General features: G+C 42.0%; 1 protein-coding gene across 4 annotated transcripts in view; it reads right to left on the bottom strand.

Moving 5' to 3' along the window:
* Positions 1-13,998, bottom strand: part of SCAF4 (SR-related CTD associated factor 4) — a 42,895-nt gene extending 28,897 nt beyond the window's left edge. For 2 of the 4 annotated variants that reach the window (XM_035114326.2, XM_035114328.2), the window contains exons 1-3: positions 9,310-13,773; positions 1,231-1,314; positions 792-836 (exon numbers count right to left, since the gene is read on the bottom strand). In XM_035114326.2, coding sequence (XP_034970217.2) covers positions 792-836; positions 1,231-1,314; positions 9,310-9,366 — 186 coding nt within the window. In that variant the 5' untranslated portion in view covers positions 9,367-13,773. The other 2 variants (XM_035114327.2, XM_035114329.2) reach the window with 2 other exon arrangements.
* Positions 13,999-15,428: the final 1,430 nt, after the last annotated feature.

The raw sequence follows: 15,428 nt of genomic DNA, 5'->3' as shown, positions 1-15,428 counted from the left end.
ACATGACCTGGAAGCTATACGCCGGCTCCCTCGGCCAATAATGCGAGATGAGCGCGCAACCCCAGAGTCGGTCACGACTGGACCTAATGGTCAGGGGTACCTTTACCTTTACCTTTAATGTCAAGAATGTAGGCCCTATATCCCAAAAACTCAGTAACATCAAAGTTTTCTTGCATCCAGAATTGCAAGAAGGGGAGATCCATACACAAGCTTTGCAATTCGCTTTCCAGCTCCCAATGTAGGCAGGCTAAACTTCCTCATCTCCTCTTCTTGCAGGTGTGTTGTGTATTAGTTTAGTGGTGGTTAGAATTAGCTAATTCTCCCAAACAAACAAACCCAAACAGCAAAGTCGCAACCTGTGCACATTTAACTTGCATGATCAAAACTTTACGTGCTTGGCAGCCAACCAGCTGGTATCACACAGAGAGTCTTGCTTACCAGGCTCTGGGAAGATGTCGCTCTTGGAAGCTCCTGCAAGATCTTGCCGGGGGGGGGGGGGGGAGGCCCATGCTTCCAAAAAGTACGAATGGTCACATGGGAGTGGTTTTGTGATTTTTCCAACTACACAATTTTGGCTTTGCATACAACACCCCCAGAACAAATCTTTCTGCACAGTTATGGAGCTATTACCCTTGCCATAGTTAATATATGCAGTTGCTGAATGATTTCCCATAGAACTGCTAGATGCACATATTTTGATTGTGTGTGCTCTTAAAAAACAAACTATTTTGGAGGGAGAATGTAAATTGCTGAATCATCAGTATATACAACTTAATAAATATTTCATTTACCTTTTTTATAAACTTCTCTACAATCTGGACTACGTGTTTGTAAAGCTGAAAGAGAATCAAAGAACATTTGAAAAGTTTAACTCCATAATATGTTTAAGAAATGTGAATTTGTTTACCTTAAACATTACCATATAAACTCATATAAAAGTAAGCAGAAGGAAATATATCATAGGTCAATTTATTAAACTAGTCCCAAACTGCATTTATAACTACTGTATCTCAAAATCATTTCAAAGGGGTGTTTGAAATGGAGTTATTTTTAAAAATTCCTTTGACTGCGATAAAAGTATACATTAAAAGCATTATAATTAAAATTATTCAGTATCTGTGAGAATGACTCTCAGTCCATGTGATCTTTGAAAAAACACAAAACATGCTACAAATGTTCAAACCTTTTAAAACTCTGTACAAAATAAATAAATACTCTTTACCATCTCACCTTAATAGCTTTGATGGCAGCTTTAGTAATAAGAATCATCTTTGCACGAGAAATAGGAGGTTTCATCTCCATCAATGAGAAGAGCTAACATGGTGGGGTGGAGAGAAGAGAGAAACCAAAAATAGTAAAACACAAGTAACTGAAATGCAACTTTGTCACTTTACACAACCTTTTGTTGAACTCTTTCCATCCTAGTTAAATGCTAAATAGCTCCAGAACTAAAAACTAATTAGTTCAAATAACAGTGCAAGTTGTAAAGCTATTTCTGCAATTATGTCACACTTGTAAAGTGACATACGTTCCAAACTGCACCCATAAAATGTTATAAAAATGGCTGATCAGACTATTCTGTGCTCTTCATATGAAGCTGAAACCTGTATCTCAGGCAATTCTCCAGATTTTTGTAGTCAAAATGCACTCTAGTCTCTGCTACTACTCAGGGAACTGCAGGTGAACACCCGTTGTCCATCGTATTCCTCATCCATCTGCCTGCGAAGAAGCAATGACAGGGAGCATGTTTCCCCTACCCTGCCAAAAAGGACACTCCGCCCCAACTCCCTGTTTACCTAGGATTGCAGAGCTGAAAAGAAGCACCTTCTGGCATTTACCAGCAGGCAAGGGACAAAGGGCTGATGGGTTGTAAAGGGTTTTTATGTATATGTGTGCATGTTTTATTTTAATATACTACAAGCTGCTTTGAGGATCATTCAATTGAAAGGCAGGATAGAAATCTTATAAATAATGAATTAATAAAACAACAGGAACTCACATCAGAGGGTGCACAAGTCCCAAAATATATTGGGGGGGATTAAGGAGCCAATTTCCACCCTCACCCCACCCAAAAAAGGAAACACAGCTCAATGAGGACTGAAGATGCTCAGTTGCCACAGAATGCTGAAGGGGAGTAGCTGGAAGTCTGAACAAAAACACTCAGCACTGCAATGTTTTGTCCCACAGGTTCCCTCAAATAATCAATACTGTAATTAGTTTGGAGGTGAAATGGGACCAACCAAAAGCAAGGTAGAGGTTTCTACATATTCTGGGGACTCCCTAGGAACACAGAAGTATTTAGGTTTGTAAACTAAAATAACAATAAAAACAATTCAAAACCCACAAAACAGGCTCCCAATGGTTTCTGAGCTTCCAAGATGTCCAGAATGCCAAGGTGGCAGGTGAGAAAGAGAGAAAGGAAAGGGGTGACAGATCAGAAGAAGCATCAATTGGCCAGCTCAAGTTCCTAAGAGCTTTGTCTTCTGGGAGTGGTGAAGACTAGGGTTGCAGAGCTTGTGTGCCATGAGGTTTTTTTAAAAAAAACTCCCTTCTCTCCACTATGTAGGGATCTTTTGTAACTTTCGTAATATATAATGCCGCACTATATAATGGAAGCAGGCATTTAGAAAAAAATGAAGACAGTAATGATGCTAGTTTCCAGACATGCTGCTGTATATCCTCTTGGGGAAAAGAGGCCAGCTAACAAGAAAACAATCTCAGAAAGCTTGCCAGTCTAAATCCATAATAAATATTGATACGAGATCCTCATACACTGTAAATACCGTGTTTCTCATATTATAAGACATGTCTTATATTTATTTTTTCCTCAAAAAAACACACTATGGCTTATTTTCAAGGGATGTCTTATTTTTTTCCTCCTCCTCCTGCTGCGGCCGGCATTGCTGCTGTGCCTATCACTATGTCTTATTTTCGGGGTATGGCTTATATTTCTTGAATGCTTAAAAATCCTGCTATGGGTTATTTTATGGGTATGTCTTAAAATATGAGAAACAGGGTAATTAAAAAGCTACCACACATTGTTGGACAAAAGTTTACTTTAATAGCTTTTTATTCATTCACAGAACACACTAGAATCAAAATAGCCTCAATAAATTGTATCCTTAAATTTATCCTCTAAAACTGCCTAAGGATTAAATCAACCAAAGCTTTCATTAATACATTTACTTGTTAAGGTTTGCAGCTCTCCCCCCCCCGCCCTTTCTGTAATATCCTGTTGGTATTTAGGGGCTAGAACAGTATTCAATGGGTTTACATTAATATACAAATGCCAAAGGGAAAAAAACCATCCACCTTCAGCTAAGTAAGCGATTAGTAAAGGCAACTCTCATTTTGTGTGCATCTCTGCAAACCCAGAAGTAGCAGGAAAAGGGGGCATAATGGGGCAGGTTTATGTGTCCTCCGCCAATGTGCATAATGACTTGGAACTGAACTCCAGTGCAAAACAGGTATTGCCTGTGATACCTATGTTTGTGTCCAAAACCAGTCCACCATCACATAACAGCTGTCAGTACTTCACTCCTAAACCAAGTTTAAAAATCAACATTCCTAACAGCAAACTCAGGTTGATTATTACCAACAAAACAGGGGCCAAAACAGGACCACTGAGAAACTAGAGGGAGATTATCAGCAAACTGAGGTAAACCCAATGATCACAGAAGTACTGTACATTTTGTGCAACAGGGGAAGGGCCCAGCAGCAATCTCATATTGTGTGCCGTATTTGGGGGGGGGGGGAGAGAACAAGAGAACTGGGCAGCAGGAGTGAATTAGCCTACATTTATGGTATCCTGACGAAGAACATGGTTGGCCAGCCCCTGAACAGGGACACTCTTCCTAAGGGCTTAAGACAAAACAAAACATTTGTATGTCTCACTTGCTATGCGCAAAATCAAACAAAAAGAAAGGGTATATCCTTGGCTTTCTAGATTATCGAACCACTGCTGAAAGAATAAAGCCAGGATAAGATCACATACTTGTATAAAAATTAAGAACCTTACCATTTTAGGATCAGATTAAACATTAAAAGAGCCACATGGCTGCTTGTTGAGAGCTAAATCCCCACTTCTCCCCAGTAACATCCTGTAGATGAAGATGCATGGCATCATCATGCTCACATTTCCTGCCCCACTCCACTAGAAGTCACACATCTTCAGCAGTATACAGCCAACCAGTACAATTCTGTAAAACCAGTGTTATACAGTTACAATGGTTATACTGCTCAGCACTCTGAAGACTGAATTCTGCAAAGTTGCAGCTTCTTCAAAAATAGCAGCAGATACAGACCATAATACAAACAAAAGATTAATAATGCATAGGTTAACATAAGAACACAAGAGCCTGCAGAATCAGGCCAATGCCCATGTAGTCCAGCATCCTGTTCTCACAGCGACCACCCAGATGCCTATGGGAAGCCAAAAAGCAGAACCTGAATGCAGCAGTGATCTCTTCACTTACGATTCCCAGCAACTGGCATTCAAGGTCATACTGCCTTCAACAGTGTATGTAAATTACTGTGGCCAGGCTAGCTCAGTCCATAAACAGCAGGACCTGACAAAGCAGCTGGAAAAAGGCACCACGTGCTGCCAATGCCACCCGGCATCAAGTGCCAATGCTGGAACTAGGAGTACCTCAAACTATGAACCTACTCCTTCAAAGTGATTACAATCCAATCTGTAATCCAATCCCAAGGGGGAGGCAAACGACAGAGACCAGCAGAACACAAAGGGGAACGAACTGCAGCGCCGAAAGAAGGCAAAGGAAGATCAGCTGATAGGCGGTGACAGCTGCCAGCCCTTCTCAGCTGATCTTCCTTTGCCTTCTTCCTGTACTGCAGCTCCTTCCCCTTTGCTAGACGAATGCCCCTTTCACTAGGTTTTGCAATTGGAGGTTTTTATGGCTACAGTTCGCGAAGCGGTGGCCATAAAAAAACTCATCGTCTTGCGAGGCAACCTCCGATCGCAAAACCTATTCGTATAGCGGAAAATTCGTCTTACAGGGCATTCGTCTAGCGAGGCACCACTGTATATTGCTCAAGTAGTATGTACTATGTCAGTTCTATAAAATATTTTTGTTATTACATGTAATTGGTAATTACTTTTTGTACTTTTTGCACTACTATAGTGATGGATGTATGCATACAATGGTACAATACTGAAGTTCTTAAAACTGTGGGGTTACTTAGTTCCAACAAACTGTCAGGTTTTGTATCTTAAGTTATAGGGTATTCTTCACCTTGATGACTTATATGCAAAGTTTTTTACTTGAAAATGGTGCCGGGTTTATTTGCATCACTTCCTAGATGTACATTTAATACCAAACCTAGATTGAAAGTCAGTCTTTCTATCAATTGAGGGTTAATATTCTGCATTCCCCACTAAAATTAATCAAGATAAAAACCATACTGCCAGTACATATTCAAATGCAACAGCAATACTGAGTTAGTTTTCACTGCCCTGACTTCCACACATTTTTAGAAAATACTCTTAGTCAAAGCTAAACTGACTACCGGTAACAACATTCCCCAAGTGTCTGTTATGGTATCAAATATATGTTCCTACAGGTACTGCTAGTGAGACTAATACTTTTAAGATAGACTTCCATTTTCTCCTGCTGTTGCTCTACTGGCAGTGAAGTCTTGCATTGTAATAGAAAGCTTTCAAGAGTAGAAAATTGCTATATTCAGAAGAATGGAAGATGAGCTAAATGGAAGAAGTCTCCTCTCTCCTACACAATGCTAAGGGGGCATGAAGGAAATCTATTTCTCCTCCCTCCCTATACCACTAGGAACGAGAAGGAATGAGTCACTGAGGAACAAAGTATGAGATGCAGAATATGGGGTCATCCAATGAAGCTGAGAGATTCATAACAGACAAAAGGAAGTATTTCTTTGTACGGTGGATATATAATTTGTGGAATTCACTACCAGAAGGTGTAGTGATAGCCACCAACTTGGATAGCTTTAAAATGAAATTAGATAAATTCATGGAGGATAAGGCTACGAATGGCTACTTGTAGCGATAACTATTACCTCCAGTCTGGAAGGTAGCATTTATATTAATATCAGTTGCTGGGGAACACGAGTGGAAGAATTATGCCCTAATTGTTGGCTTTCCATAGGATTCTGATTGTCCATTGTAGAAGTAGAATGCTGGTTTAGACTGATACAACAGAGCTCTTGCGTTTTTTCAAGGGCAAGCATCTGAGTCAGGGATTGTTTGATCTGAGTGGAAGAAGCAGCTGCAGAAAAAGAATTGTCTGGAGAGTACATTTAGGATCTATTCAAACTTCCTTGTTGTAGAAGGAAGCCCTCTGGGTCTGTGAGCTGAGGAAATGTGATCACAGCTCGGGAAGCTTGCCTCTCAACTGTAGGAAAAAGGATATGATGTGAGGATTGAAGCTCCTTCCACTTCCTGGTTCAGCCCTGGGTGTCCTATCTTCACAAATCCAAAGAGATACAAGGCGGAGTAATGTTTCTAAGGTAATGATATTATTTTTAAGGCAATATAGATTTGCAAGAAATCCCTGCTCTTTTAATACTAAATATCAAAGGACAGCTGCAGTAGTTCAGTTTGGGGCATGCATGAAATAGATTTAGTAAAGGAGTATCTGGCAATCTTGAGTTTTCAGCTATATGATCATGAACAGCATACTGGTAGTATTGGCAGGGCTTGCACTGTCCAACAGGGATTTACAGAAAAAATAATTCCCACTTCTGGTGGCAATACTTTCTTTTTGAAGAAGAGACTTGGAAGTTTATATCCAGCCAAGTAAATTCCACTGGTACACACCACTCCAGCTTCATAGCCAAAGTAGAATAAAACTTTTCATTTTTAGAACTTTTAGGTATGTGGTGTTTTTTTTACAGTGTAGCAACAACCAGATTAGACTGGCATCATGGACATCAAAGAAGACACGTGTGTTAAGTTGACTGTGAAGGCAATTAAACAACACACATTTTAGCACCAATTTTCCGTCTTTGCTAGCTCCTTCTGCCTTAATCCATGTTTTGTATCTTTTAGCACACTTATGTTTACTTCATTAGGACCTTTTTGATGTGCTCATACACAGCAGAACTACAAGTCATTTATTTGTTCCATTCCATGTAAGAAACACACAAGATAGTTTACAGCAGGGGTGGACAACTTCCAAGAGACTGTGATCTACTCACAGAATTAAAAACTGGCAGTGATCTACCCATTTTATTGGGGTTCAGGTCAAAATTGTTGAGCTTTTTGGGGGGTTCAGGATGCATAAGTTGCTTAGCTCTGGGACGGAGGGGGTGCAACATTTTTACATTATTTTGGGGTCAAAGAGAAACAGCAACTCACCAAAGGATCGCTGTGAGGAAAACAGCCTCGGTTTGTAAACTCCGTCTTCCGTTCTCCAACAATGGAGTGCGGGCCGGGGCGAGGCTGGAAGGGGGCCAAAACCTTGCAGGGATCGACCTGTTGGACATCCCTGATTTATAGTATTTCAATTAAAACTGCAAAAATTGTACTCAAAAAATCAGACCTCCTCTTCAGTATATTAATGAGGGAAGCAAGACTCCAAACACCCTACAGAACCTTTAAATACCATAATGCACTCTATGTGGAGCTACCTTTTAAGAGTTTGGAAACTGCAACTGGTGCATGGGTACTGACAATGACAGTGTCCCTGGATCATTTAGCACCTCTCTTGAAATAATTGCACTGGCTACCTATTTCTGTTCTTCCAAACCTTTCAACAACAGCAGTGAGCTTTTGTTTTTGTTTTCAGATAAGAGAAATACTGTGGTTTTTGTTGTTGTTTTGTACTATTTATGCTTAAAGGTTTTTTTATTCATTTACTGTTGTGGTTATCTACTGATTTTTTCCCACAGGGTACATATTCTGTAACATTAGGGTAAGGGATTAGATATAGGTTTTATATCTATCTTTCTATAAAAATAACAATCTAGGACTGTTGGCATAATCAGAGCTAAGCTATGTTCGGAAGTCCTTTGTTAAAATGTCACCCGCCCTGTGCCATAATATTCCCATTCACCATTCCCATTCATTTAAAGGATTACATAAAGTAAGACATATGTAGTATTTTGAACAGTCAAAATTAGTATACTAAGAGAAGACCCACACTATATTTTAAAGTCCATGCGACACACATGACTTCCTCCAAAGAATTTTGTGAATTGTAGTTTTGCCCTACAAAACTAGCTAGAATTTCTATCACCCTTAAGAAGCTACAGCTCCCAGCATCCCGCGGGGAGTCATGTGCTTTAAATGTGCATTGGATGTGCTTTAAATGTATTGTACAGATCTGTCCGAACACGTAAGTATTAATATTGGTTCAGCAAGTATTCAAGCAGAAACAACCAGATACTTCTAAACTATACAGCAGGGCTTAAAAGCTACAGCCTTACCCCACTGCTCACCTCCCTAGAAACTGGTATTGAAAACTACACTGCCCATAAATGTGGAAATGTAATTTATTTATTATATCCAATATTGTTGACAGACCAGTCCTCCATAAATTTCTCCAATGCCCTTTTAAACCATCCAAGTTGCTGGCCATTTCAACTTTTGATAGCAAATTTAATACATTAATAAAATGTTGTGTGAAAATGCACTTCCTTTTGTCTGTTCAAAATCTACTGTCAATCACTTTTGCAGCTCAAACTCTAGTTCTATTATTATGAGGGGGTAAAGTTTCTATCTGTTCTCACCAAAGCATTACTGATGTTTCAGAAAACAAACCACCTGACATAGGTGGCGCTGTGAGTTAAACCACAGAGCCGAGGGCTTGCCGATCAGAAGGTCGGCGGTTCGAATCCCCGCGACGGGGTGAGCTCCTGTTACTCGGTCCCAGCTCCTGCCAACCTAGCAGTTCGAAAGCACATCAAAGTGCAAGTAGATAAATAGGTACCGCTACAGCAGGAAGGTAAACGGTGTTTCCGTGTGCTGCTCTGGTTCGCCAAAAGCAGCTTTGTCATGCTGGCCACATGACATGGAAGCTGTACGCCGGCTCCCTCGGCCAATAACGCAAGATGAGCGCCGCAACTCCAGAGTCGGTCATGACTGGACCTAATGGTCAGGGGCGCCTTTACCTTTAAGAGCTTACTATTCAACAAAGGTTTTCACTTCCTACAGAACACAGGGTACAGTTCTGAAAACAGAAGACCGTTGAAGAAACGTGACACGTTGACAAGCTGGAGGACATTTAGGTATGAAAATGGTTGAAGTTTTTATTATAACAAGTTCCCTGGTCAGATCACATTAAAACACAGTATTAAAAACAGCTTAAAACAACTTACAATAACAATGATAAAGTGTGTCCTAAGATAGCCATGGTAGAGGTGGCTCTTTAGCATTCTCCAGAAGCTGTATAATGAAGGTGACAGACACACCTCTGTGGGGAGAGTTCCACAGCTTCCAGGCCACCACCATCACCCTGCTGATCTCAGCACCTAAGAGGGTCTGTAAGGAAGGAGGAAATCTTTCAGGTATTTGGGGCCTGAGTCATTTAGTGCTTTCAACACTAATGTGAGTGCCTTGAATTAGGCCCAGAAATGAACTGGCAACAAGAGCAGCTGGCTTAAAACAGGGGTTATATGAGATCTAAATGGACCCCAACCAGTAATCTGGCTGTTGCATTTTGGACCAACTGAAGCTTTGTGGTCAGCTTCAAGAGCAGTCCCATGCAGAGCTCATTGCAAGAATCCAATCAGGAAGTTAGGAGAGCATGAAGTACAGTGGCCAATCTCTGTCCAAAAAGGATTGTAGCTGGCAAACCAGCTGGAGTTGAAAACAGGCATTCCTAGTCTCCAGTGTTCCCCGAGTCTCCAATGTTGAATCCAGGAGCACTCCAGAACTGTTAATCTGTTCCTTCCAAGGGAATCCACTTCCCCACCTCTTAGACAAAAAAACCTGGGGCACATAACACCTTACTGTTTTCAGGATTCAGTCTCAGTTTAATAGCCCATGTCCAACCCATTACTGCCTCCAAGCACTGGTCTAACACCTCAGCCACCTCTCCTGATTCAGATGGAACAGAGAGCTAGCATTAGATAGAGCTAAAAGAACAAATCCCAACAGAATGATGGATCTTCATTCTAGGGAAAAGAAGATGGAAGGCAAGTGTAAATAGGCTACTATCAGCTTCCAAATATTAAAAATTATAAAACTGTTGTTTTTTAATTGCACAAGGAAAGAAACAGAAAATGTTTTAAATATTTATTTGTATTTTATTTGTTAAATGTGTATACCACCCTTCATCTGAAGATCTTAGGACAGTTCACAGAATAAAGCCACAAAGTATATAATGAAAACAAGAACAAAGCAAACTAGTACCCCCACAAACACAATATAGCAAATATAGGAAGAGGTTGCAATTAGGAAATAGGTTTTGCCTTCCCCACCTTGCAATACCACAAGTGCTAAACCATTTGTGTTAATTTATCTAACAACTAATTGCCAACCATATCCTAACTATATTTATCCCCAGCACAAAAATGTTACTATGGTATTAACGAAAAGCACTATATATAACACCGGTACTACAGATATTACAAGCACCTTATATTGACTGCTGTCAACAGGAAGTATCCAAAACCACCATTGGAATACCCACTGTTCTGTTACTATTGTGTGTTAGATACAAGCATCCCCAGAAGCATCCAGATTTCAAGTAAACTATCACCTGATTCTATTTCTGTTGAATATAGGGTCTAGATGTCAAAAGCTGAATACACTGTATTGGAGGGGATACTATCAATGAAGATTTCTGGTGTCCTCCAAATGTTTTAGACTACAGCTCTAATCAAGCCCAGCCATCAGTCCCCCAACTATGTTCAGGAATGATGGGACTTGTAGGACAGCAACATCTAGAAAAGGATAGGAGTTCAAGCACTTGAATCACTGGGTGTCCTCCAACTTTAGAATCCTACAATATGTAAATAAATTTCACTTTATGGAAAAGAACACAAATCCACAACAGATGCTAGAACATGTATGTACTCTGAATTATTTGAAATGTTAAGCCCATTACTGCTCCATTTTATTTTCAATTTATATCTTATTTCTCAGGGTAGAGCCCTTTATGAGCACAACACAAAATATGTGTTACAGGTAGGTAGCCATGTTGGTCTGACGTAGTCGAAACAAAAAAAAAATCCTTCCAGTAGCACCTTAGAGACCAACTAAGTTTGTCATAAGTATGAGCTTTCGTGTGCATGCACACTTCTAGGTGCTACTGGAAGGATTTTTGTTTGTTTGTTTCGACAAAATATGTGATTAAGGCATCTGGCCCACAGTCAGACCTAAAATGTAAACAATCTATAAAAATATTCAAAAAGTGAAAATCTGCACAGTAAAGTTGAGCTTTTCCTTTTTCTAGTTTTGCCCCCCAAAATTAGACATTTTTGAGCTTTCCTGAGGAAACTCGGCAAAAACGACACTGCCGACACCGGCTGCCATACGTCCAGATTTTCCTGGACATTTAGCCAATTTCCACCCAGACATTGCTTACAGCTCCAATATTCTGGATATGGCAACCCTTGACAGATAGGAGTTTTCCATAAAGTTTCTACGGTTGTAATCCAAGGCACAATTAGAATTACACTCTACTCAAACCAGTAGGATTTAGGTCTAAAAAATAAGTTACCAAGCATCACTATTTATTCTGGACTTAAGAAACTTTTCTTCAGTGCATTTGTACTACAATGATGCTGCACAGGTCTCATTCTTCCATTTATATCTAAACACAGAATTATCAGAGCAGTAAAGAGAACTCTGAAGATAGCAGTCACACACATGTACTATGATCTCTACCAAGGTGGAGCAAAGAGGTCAGCATAGCCACTTCCTGGCTTTCTGCCATAACACAATGCATGAAGATGCAGTAGCCATTCTAACACTTAGCTGAACATTTTGAGTACTTCATCTCAGAAGTTCACACACAGTAATCTTAGAAAACACTCTGAAATAATATTTACTAACCCCAAGCAATTAGGCAACTGGTCATTCTCTTTATGGAAATCTTACACAAACTATGATGCTTTTTCTAAAGTTGATGATATAACTTTTTAACTTTACTGTATGAAGTTTTACATACAAATACTGAAAAGAACCCATTTGATAAATGAACACATCCCATACACACCCAACCCAAAATACTTTTCATGCAACTGACCATTTATAGATCCGTGTTAAGACAAATTAGTAGTACTGGACAAGCCCCAAGTGGCAAACTGAAACTGCCACTTATGCATAGCTGTTTTCATATTTCATACAGGGTTGTGTAGGACCCAAAGAAAGACAACCAGAGGTGTGTGTGGCTGTCATAATGCTGTGCTTAAATGAAGGGCAATATTCTGAAGCTTAATGTACTCTTTCAGTTCTGAACATCAAGTTTCATAACTGGATGTTTAACTGGTAGGCCATTGATATCCCTAAATATAAAATCATTTACAGTGAGCAAACTTTACAGAGTTTTCTGTTCAAAAAGCATATAGTGATTTAAACATCAAAGTCTACTTTATGTCCATGTAAACCTACATTTATGCACACTCTGATTTATCTGGTTATCTGCAGCAGAAATCATATTAAGTTGTAAATCTGCTGCAATCTTTATGTAGTTTAATAACACTTGCATCCATTTTCCATAATACCGTAGTACACAGAAACCTTTTAGAGAGGTAGCAATGTTAGTCCATTGAAACAGACTTTTATGAATGTCAACTGTTAATACACTGAAACACTAGCAGCAGCCATTCAGTTTCAATGTGATTCACCAGACACTTCAGCTTGGAATTCTTCTGGCATTCTGTTGTGAGAATATGCCCAATGTTAACTTTAAAAAGCAAGTTTCTGATGTTGGTTAGGAAGTCTCTGCTCCTTGAGATCAATTCCCATTACTTTTCCTGCCCACCACAACCAGTCCTGAAAAGAAGGGGAAATCTTCCGGATTTTCTATTCACACTCGCTTGTGAAATTTGAAAACTGCGTACATTATCTAAAATATAATCAGTGGGATAGCTTTTATTCATCGTTAGATTCTGCAACGCAAGGGGTTCGCACAGTATCACAGAAACAGTTGGGATGGTAACTTTAAATACAAAACTTTTTAATGGGTCGCGCAATAGGGCTGGAAATAACATGCCCTCGAGACGCCTAATCTCTTCGCACGTCCTGGATATTCATCATCAAATGGTTGCAAAAAAAAAAAAAAAAAAAGGCCAGAAACTTCCTCTTCACTCCGCCGCCACCCCGCACCGCGATCTCCTCGAAGTGCTCACTCGCCCACAGACACACACACTATATACACAGGCCCTCCTCCACGACCCGGCACGCGCGCATTACTTCCATTCCCGGCCTCTCCCTTGGCCTACAGGGCTGACCTTAAGCAGCCCGGCCGGGTCTCCCCAGCAGCCGGGCCCGGGATAGAGGACCTCGGAAGTGTGGCGAAAGTTCTTAGGCCCCCTTCGAGCTTGAGGGAAGTCGCGTGTGCCACGGAGGGCAAAGGGCCTGAGGGAAAAGCGGCCCCTGAAGCCCCGCGTCACCCGACGCAGCGCCGCCGCCCACACGCCGGGCCCAGGAGAGGCCGCTGCACACCGAAGGGCGCTGGCAACTCTTTCCCGTCGGCTGCTCCGCCTCAGACCAGGCCTACGAACTCCGGCCTCCACAGTCCCAGGCTCCAGAGCGGTATCAGCGGTCGCCAGCCGCTCCCAACCCCCCACCACCAACAGCCGGGGCCTACCCGTCCCGCGCTCCCTTGCCGGGCCCCGTCCCCACCTCTTGGTTGAAAGCGTTCACAGCCTCCATGGCTGTAGCTCGGCGGCCTCTTGCTACCGCGCGCGGAGGAGCCCCGAAGGAAGCGGCGGGACGTCGTTCTCGTCGGCCTCCCGCCTTCAGGGCCTCGGCGCTAACATGTCCGTTTGGCGGCAGCCCGCAGCGCGTCTCGTTGGCGAAGTAGCCGCGCAGACTGTCTCCCCCTCAGCGGGACGGCGGCGCCCACGCCGCGAATAGCACCCTGGGATAGCGCAGGCCTCCGGGCTGCGCGCCACCCATTGGAAGAAAGGAGAGCAGCGGACCAAACCCCAGCCCCGCCCCCAGAGACGGGCATATCAACGAACAAGCGCGTGCGCTTCAGCATGATCACGTGACAGCTCCCCCTATTGCCTCGCGCCCAACGCTTTCGTCGCCTGTTTACAGACACCCCCCCCCAAGACGTCGACCTCGCTATAAGTCTTGGGAAAGGCAGCGAGTGAATCCTACGCACTTTAATCCTACTGAAAAGGGTCTGAACAAAATAAAAAAATTCCTTCCAGTAGCATCTTAGAGACCAACTAAGTTTGTCATTGGTATGAGCTTTCGTGTGCATGCACACTTCTTCAGATACACTAAAACAGAAGTCACCAGATCCCCACATAAGCGCATATAGTGAGAGGGTGGGGAGGGCCCGGACTGTTTATGGCTGCATTTGGTCTTACAGGAAGAATTTACAACTGTTTACGATTGGTCCCACAGGAAAAGCAAGGGATGAGATGGTTAAAGATACCTTTATCATGTATAATGAGATAAGAATCCAATGTCTTTATTTAGACCTGGTTTCTCCATCGTTTTAAGTTTGGTGATAAATTGCAGTTCAGCAACTTCTTCCAGTCTATTTCTGAAATTCTTTTGTAATAAGACAGCTACTTGGAGATCTTGTATAGAATGTCCTGGGAGATTGAAGTGTTCGCCTACTGGTTTCTCTGTCTTGTGATTCCTGATGTCAGATTTATGTCCATTTATCCTTTGGCGTAGGGTTTGGCCTGTTTGTCCGATATAGAGAGCTGAAGGGCACTATTGTCATTTGATGGCATACACAATGAAAAGGGTCTGGCCATCGTGCCAAGGGAAACGTGAATGCAGCCTCAGTGTTGCCCATTTCATACCGCCTGTGCCATAAGAAGCCAATATTGGCTAGGAAGAAGAGTTTGGATTTGATATCCTGCTTTATCACTACCCAAAGGAGTCTCAAAGCGGCTAACATTCTCCTTTCCCCTCCTCCCCTACAACAAACACCCTGTGAGGTGGGTGGGGCTGAGAGACTTCAGAAAAGTGTGACTAGCCCAAGGTCACCCAGCAGCTGCATGTGGAGGAGCGGAGACGCGAACCCAGTTCCCCGGATTAGGAGTCTACCGCTCTTAACCACTACACCACACTGGCTAGGGTGGGTTTTAGAAGCAAGCAGCAACTGTGGTTTCCCAGGTATCCTTGCAAGCATAACAAGGCAATGTGAGGGACTCCACGTCAAGGGACCCCATCCCCACATCACCCGTTGAAGACAATCAACCAAGTAGGATTGGAACCACAGCAAAGCAGTTCCTCCCACCCACAACTCAGATAGGCTTTCCAGGAGGAAGCCATGGTAGATAGTATCAAAAGCCAC

Source organism: Zootoca vivipara, chromosome 4 (genome assembly GCF_963506605.1).
Source record: "Zootoca vivipara chromosome 4, rZooViv1.1, whole genome shotgun sequence".
NCBI classification, from domain to species: Eukaryota; Metazoa; Chordata; class Lepidosauria; order Squamata; family Lacertidae; genus Zootoca; species Zootoca vivipara.
This window is presented reverse-complemented; position numbering and strand designations above follow the sequence as displayed.